General features: G+C 48.7%; 1 protein-coding gene across 1 annotated transcript in view; it reads right to left on the minus strand.

Moving 5' to 3' along the window:
* Positions 1-996: 996 nt before the first annotated feature.
* The window catches only part of Znf212 (zinc finger protein 212), an 11311-nt gene continuing 4730 nt past the window's right edge, over positions 997-7577 (minus strand). The window contains exons 2-5 of the mRNA XM_010638603.1: positions 5531-5920; positions 4673-4799; positions 3524-3613; positions 997-2879 (exon numbers count right to left, since the gene is read on the minus strand). Coding sequence (XP_010636905.1) covers positions 2032-2879; positions 3524-3613; positions 4673-4799; positions 5531-5920 — 1455 coding nt within the window. The 3' untranslated portion in view covers positions 997-2031. The remainder of the gene's footprint in view (positions 2880-3523; positions 3614-4672; positions 4800-5530; positions 5921-7577) is intronic.

The raw sequence follows: 7577 nt of genomic DNA on the forward strand, positions 1-7577 counted from the left end.
AGTGCAGGAGCAAGAGCACCCTTTAGGGGAGCTCTGATGGGCCTCTAAAGGAAGATGGTTCAGTTCATGCCCAGGCCTCATTACCACCCTTCTCCTGTCTCCTCCTGTGCCTCTGTACTACACAGCGCTGGATGGGAAGTTGTCTTTATATGAAGAACTTAAATCCATACTTGACACAGGAGTGATTAGGAAATAGCACCCGTGGTCCAACTGCTTAACACAATTATGCTTGTCTGAAGGAAGTTAGCTTTGCTGGAGAACTGAGGCTGTACCTTGTATTTTACCTTTTTTCCCACAACTCCAGGCAGGAGGCTGGCTGCATTAAACCACTCAACACTTAGGAGGTGAGAATATTCATAAGTGGGAGAAGGTATCATAGTGCACATGTCTATACCAACACTTTTATTTTTTTGGAATACAGGCTAGATTTGAACTATGTAATTCAGGCTGGCCTCAATTCACAGTGGTTCTCCCGTCTCAGCCTCCCTAATGCTGGGATTCCACGGGTGGACTGCTACGCCTGTCCTACTTCACTTGCTGCTTACTTTGCGACAACACTGGATGGGGTCAGCTCTCTACAAGCCAGGTGTCACCCCTCCAGAGCAGGGTCGTATTATGGCTGATATTCAAAGTGCCTCCTAAAAGCCAGTGGGTGGGATCCAAGGAACTGAATGGATCATGAGGGCTCTAACTTTGAGGGGATTAATCTGTATTAATTCACTCCTTAGTTTGTTAGCTGAATGGCCACATGCGGGGGAGGGCTCCTGTGTCTTTAGGGCATATCTTTCACCCAACTCCTGCCTTCCTGTTTTCTGAGGTGCTTTCCTCTGCTGTGCTCTACTCTGTGCTCTCAGAGCCAGCTGACCAGGACTATGACCTCTGAAACTATGAGTCAAAATATACCTTTCCTTCTCTACTTAACTGGTCCCAGCAACAAAAAGTACCACACCCCAACCCCAAAAGACTGATCTCGACAGAAGGAAAACATGAGCCCAGTTTTTGCTAGTAAGTTTTATTCTAGGCAACTGTAGATCATTCAAGGGGAGGTTCACATCTGGCCTATGAGCTGCCGCCCAGCTCCCAACAGTGGGGCACTCCTGACCCCGTGACTGCTGCATCTCCATCCTTGCTGGGGCAGGATTTACAAAGTGTGACTGAACCACCTCAAGAAGTGATGGGTACAACAGGAACAAAGTCAACCTCTGGTACAAGCAGAATGATCTCAGGTGACCAGTAAGTCTCCTACCCCTGGAGGCTGCAGAAATGGTTCAGTGGAGCTGGGAGAAGGGCCTTGTGTGGCATAAACTTGTCCAGAACCAGAACTGCACCAGGCTCCTTCTCAGAAACCTTTCTTTCTTCAGCAGTGGCTTCAGGTCCCCCTCCAACTCCCTCTCTCTCTCTCTCTGTCCTCCAGAGACAATCTGTATCAGGGCTGAGAGCCTGGGTGTGTCTCTGCTCCCTGATCTTAGTATGTGTGGGTGGGCTAAAAGCCCCATAAACTACTCCCTCCTAGAGGGCAGGCCCAGTCCCCAAGTTAGGAACAACTCCTACGACTCTCCAAACTTTAAAAACAACTGTTGCATTATATTTTTTAAATCAACTAGAACCTAACTCCAAAAAAACAGTCTTCAGAGTGGAGTAACTGCTCACTTAAATTATTCCTTCTACTTGTTATTAAGAGAAACTACAAAAGGGGACGTGGAGGGAGAGCCTTCACAGAACTCATCCTCATCCTACAGCTGCTCACCGGCACCTGGCCCTGTGGCTTAGCAGCCAACCCAACCCTGAGTATCAGAGGATCAGAAAACCAGAGACCCAAGGGGCCAGAGCCAGCAGAACCAGCAGTGAGCCAAGACTCAGGAGAGGGAGCACTGGCTCCTGCTTTTCCACATGGTATCAGGACAGCCTGGGGCTCAGCCTGGTGCTCAGGCAAGGGAAGGCAGACCAGAAGCAGTCAATCCCTGGCTAGAATGGTAGTTTCGGGGGCACTGATGCTGCCCCCCTCCGCCCCCAACGGCGAGGGGCTGCACCCTACAGCAGGCCATTCGGCCTCCCAGGCTCAGGGCCCGGCCCACCACGCTCCCGCTGGTGGATCTTCTGGTGCTGCAGCAGGTGCTGCTTCTGGACGAAGCTCTTGTCACACTCAGGGCAGCTGTAGGGCCGCTCGCCCGTGTGGATTCGCTGGTGCCGCACTAGGTCAGATGGGTGGCTAAAGCTCTTGCCGCAGTAGCCACAGATGAGGGAGCTCCGGCTCTTCCGCCAGGGGATGTGGCCAGGCAGCGCCACCAGGCTGTTGGGCGAGAACCTCTCCTGGATTCGAGGGCCAGCGCTGGGCCCCTCCTGCAGGTGGCAGCGCTGGTGGGTCACCAGGCTCACCCTGCAGCTGAAGCTCCTCTGGCACACGTTACACTGGTGCAACCTGGCCCTCTTCGCCTGAGGCTTCAGCCGTGGCCTGGGCCTGAGGCTTTCCTCAGGCTCTGCCTCAGGGTAGGACGCCCACCCCATGTGGCTCCGCAGATGTGCAGCCAGCTGCTGCTTGTAGCAGAAGCTGATGTCACACTCAGAACACTCGTAGGGGCCAGAGGTGTCCCTTTTCAGTTTCAGGCCCTGCCCGCACTCCTGACCCAGCTGTACCTGCCTGTGGGATTTCTGCTTTGGGGAGCAGCCCAGAGTTCTGCCAGTTGCAGGGTTTCTACTGCCCTCCAGGGGCTCCTCCAGGTTAGAGTCCCGGGGAGCTTGTTCCAAGGGGGCAGAACTGCCCTGCCCATCCCAGAGCTCAGTCTGCACCGGGCCCAGGAAATCTGGCTCCTCAGCCGCACCCGGGAACATGCAGCCCTCTGGCTGGCTCGGCACCTCCGGTCTGAGCATGGTTCCATCTGCTGCAAAAAAAGCCCAGGAGAAATCACACTTCAGCACATCTGAACATTCTGAAAGGGCTCGAGTTAAAGCCCCTAGGAACATGGGAAATAGCACAACCTGGAAGAGAGGACACTAACTAGGTTCCAATACTTGTAAAAAAACTAAATTATATAAAAAAATTTGTTTTTAACTGAATTATATGCATGTACAGGACACGTAGGCTGGAAATGAGTGGTCTACTCTCAGAGAACAATGCCAAGAGTGAAAGTTATCCAAACTCAACCAAAATGACAATATACATTGTAACAACCTAATTTAGGAAATTGTTAAAAGGACAAACCTACAGCTTAAAAATCCTGTTTGGCTCTTCTCTTGGGTCTTCCACCAAGTGCCCACTTGCAATGTCTTTCCTTCCCACAGCTCCTCTGCCCTGCTCTGTCCCACCCTTTGCCCACAGCCTGTCTCAGCCTCTATGCTGCAGGGAGTGAAAAGGGGTGAGCACTGGGTTTATGACCTCACAGGGTGGCAGGAGTTAAGGTACACACATGACAGGACAAGGAGCCCAGAACCAGAACATGTAGACAAGGTCACAGACCGGCAGTGCCGGGCAGCTCTGTGGTGGGACCTGCAGTTGGCAGGGGAAAGAATATTCTGAAGCACTCACCAGGGTGGGTACCAACAAGGCCCTCCTCCTCCAAGTCACCCAGCATCTCTGCACCCAGCTCCGCTTCTCCTTCTGGCTGGCCAAGGACCTCTAGGTTGGAAACAGCACAGGGTGAGCCCAGAGAAGAGAAAAGCTTACCCCACTCTGGGCAACGACACACTGACAAAGGAAACAATACCACAACTTCGGAAGAAGACTCAAAGGCTACTATCACTGTCACATTCCCCTAGCATTTCAGAACAATGGGACAATTCTGGCCAGACAGTGGCTGAGGAAACACTGCCTTCGTGCGTAGCACTGGGCTTAGGCTGTAGGCTACAGGGCCCGGCCCTTGTCCTCAGCACACCCTGCACCTCCCCAGCATGTGGCTGACATCTTGCCAAGGCTCTTTCCCAGCATCTAACTTCACCCTTGCTGAGACACTGCCAGGTAAGGTAGGCACTGTGACAGATAAGAGAGCAGCCCCAAAGACAGTATATGAAACAGCTGAGGGCATAGTCCCTTCTGGCCCATTTCAACTTCCCTCCCATCACTCTGGCCTCCGAGATACAGTGTACCCTCAGTTCACAAACACTTTTGAGAACAACTTAGTTCATAAACAAGTGTTTAGCAAAATTTTATTTTTGTTTGCAAACTCTGCACCGGGTGACAAATATAACTGAGGCCATCTTTCCCACACAAACAAAGATATAGCCATCTTTTCCAAAATCATGGAACAGATTAAGTCTGTGAACTGAGACACCACTGTACTTCTCCACGGACCTACATTTTAAAGGATTTTGACCCCCAACAAAATGCACTTGTTATGTCATAGGTAATAGTTCACACATAAAGACTGCACAGCACTTCTAATCAACATAAAATAAATCTAAAACCACAATGACTGGCTCTGACTCTAGTCAAAGGCTAAAAGAAAGAGTATGGTTGGCTGTGTAGTAGTGGAACCTTATCTAGTAGAGATTCTCAAGAGATGACAGTATGACTGCAGAGAAGAAACATGAAGCCTTTCCAAAGTCTCTGCTGGTGAGAGGATCAGGAAACACCCACTTCTCCCAGCCAGGCCAAGAGAGGAGCCAGGGCCTATTAGGGCCACAGCCACTGGGCAGGAAGCACAGGGCGCTGGGCAGATGCAGGACAGGAACTACTCACTCAGGGAGACCAGAGCCTCATAGTTGCTCTGCATGACGTTCCTGTAGAGCTCCTTCTGCCAGTCCGCCAGGTTCTCCCACTCCTGCTCGGAGAAGCAGACACCATCGTTCTCAAGAGCCCTGGATACCTGAAATCACAAACAGCACAGTGAGTGCCTTGGCGGCCAAGCCAGTGAGCCAGAGCCCACAATGTTGATTATGCCCAAAACATGCTGTAAGCAGTGTAGGCTGCAAAGAGTTAAATCCCTTGATTGGCTTACTTTAAGAAGCGAGTCTGACTGAAGCTCTGTGACTCTCAGAAGTATCTCATGAGCAATGCGGTAGGCACAGGTAAACTGACCTCCCTGCTAAGGGCCATGGCCAAGACCAGAGCAATGGCCTATAAAGATGTGGGGCCCATAGGAGATAAGAGCTATAGCTGAAGTCAGAGTACTTGCACCCAAATTCCATTTCCACAATTACTGCCTTCATAGCTTGAAGGACAGTGCTCCAATTATAACTATATATTTTGTCTATTTTGTTCCTAGTTTGAAAATGCTTTGACTTCTCTTTAAAGCCTTGCCTGCATTAGTTTCCATGATAATTTCACGTATTGCACATCTATACACATATTGCACCTTTACACTGATTGATGAATAATAAAATTTGGTAGAAGAGACGGACCAGAACTTTTTGCCAAAGGAGCATTGGTCATCCTAGTTTACATTTTCTCTTTAACTCTGTCTTATTTTTCAACTTTGTGTCGCACACTGGGTACGTGGGGTCTAGAGACTTACTGCAGGAGTCTCTGGCACCAGTGCACAATTTAGAACCTTGGGGCATCTTCTGACCCAACTGAATGTTGGGGTGGGGGAGCTACCTTAGGGGCCTCGCACTTGCTGCCCGGGGGCAGCCTCAGGATCCAGAAGTTCTGGTTGCGCAGCAGGTTCTCCACGTTCTCCAGCCGCTGCTGCAGCAGCCCGTACTCCTGCAGCAGGGTCCCCAGCACGGCCCACTTGCCCTCCAGCTGGTTGCCAAGCTCCAGAGCAGTCTTCTCACAGTCAGCCAGCTTCTTCTCGGCCGTCCCTGCACGGCCCTCCAGGCTCTGCAGCTGAGCGGCCTGGGACTCCATCTTCTTCTCCACAGCCTGAAGAGCAGCCACCACCGTCCACAGAGAGATCTCTGTGGTTTGGAAATAAGGGCTTTTCTCTGTGGTTTGTGAATGTGGTGTGGAAGAGGTCAAGGGTGTAGAACGCCGCTTTCTCCTGTGCTGAAGAATCAAAGACACAGGGTCAGTCAGACAAGGCCACTTCCAAACACTGAGCCAAGAAAGCAATTCCATGCAGGCTGAGAAACGAGTAACCTCACCCCTTCCACAGTTAAGAGGTTGAAAAGAGCCCTTAAACCTAGTTTCATCCTCTCTTCTGTTTTGAATTATCTAGCATGACGGAAACAATGAGAACGTCCATCAAATGGTAAATGAATAAGAAAACTGTAGTCCACCCATCTGTTATGTCATGGGGTATTATTGTGCTTTGCCCAAAAGTTGTATGGTAGCCTTAATAGACAGTATCTCAGAATGTGACCTCATTTAGAACAGGGTCTTTCCAGGGATAATCAAATTATAATGAAATTATGGTGGGCCCTAATCCAGTGACCAGTGTCCTTATAAAATAAGAGACACACATGGAAGACGATGATATGAAGACACATAGGGACACAGCCATATGAAGATGGAGGCAGAGACTGGAGTTTTGCTACCACCAACGGAGAAAATATGTGGGGTCACCAGAAGCCACTGCAGGAGAGGTAGCAACCTCAAAGGAACCAATACTGCAGACACCTGCATTGGACTTCTAGCTTCTAGGACAGTAAGACACACAGTTCTGTTGCTGAAGCCACTCTATTTGTGACACAGTACTGAAACAGCAGCCCAGGAAACTAACTCACCATGCAGCAGAATACTACTTAGCAGTGAGACAGGAACAGCGCAGACACGACACATCTAAGTAAAAGAAAGCCAGACACAAATGGCTGTACATCACAAATCCACTTACATGACATTCGGGAAGAGGCAAAACTAATGGGATGGAAAGATCAGTGGTTGTCAGGCACTGGGAGACTGATTACAAAGAAGCACAAGGGAACATTCTGGGACAATGGAAATATTCTATACCTTAGTAATTCAATGACCGTCAACACACAATGAACTCTATGCATAGAGCAAACTTTACTATATGTAAGTTAGAGCTCAGTAAGTAGGACTTATATGTCAAGGGAGGAAAAAACTTTACCTGTCATAAAAAAATACCATAAGCAAAGTATAAAAACAAATAGGAAATACCTGTGAAGTGAAAACAATAACCCCAAAGTAAAGCTGCAGACTAAAACATTTGTAAAAGTGAAATTCAGGCAATCAGAAACAAATGTAAACATAACCACTCAGCAGTTAAGAATGTGAGCACCGGCAAGGAAACTGCTTTCCACCACCTGACCAACATGTGTGGAAGACAGGAGAGACAGCATTCTCAGAGCCACCAGAAACTAACACTGTGATGAGCCAGCTGGAGGAATGAAACACTCCAGCCACCTTAGGAAAGGACATCTCTGAAGACTCATTAAAAACCCTTTACCTAGCAACCCTACTTAGGGACTACATCTTACTAAAATCAGAGGCACTAACATTTAATTACATTCAAAAGAAGATGATGACTGGTCAATACGCTGCAACAGTCAAAACCTGGAAATAACTTAGAATGTCTATGAATAAGGAAACAGCTACATAAATTATGGCATAACTAAAAACAATTCTGTACAAGAATTAAAAGGAGTCATATATGGTTTGGAAAGTATTCACCTTAAATTAAAGATAAAAAATCCAACTTTTGATGAAATACATTATGATCCCACTTTCCTAGAGAAAATGT

This window comes from Fukomys damarensis, unplaced genomic scaffold (genome assembly GCF_012274545.1).
Source record: "Fukomys damarensis isolate Sample0158 unplaced genomic scaffold, DMR_v1.0_HiC HiC_scaffold_16, whole genome shotgun sequence".
In the NCBI taxonomy this organism is placed as follows: domain Eukaryota; kingdom Metazoa; phylum Chordata; class Mammalia; order Rodentia; family Bathyergidae; genus Fukomys; species Fukomys damarensis.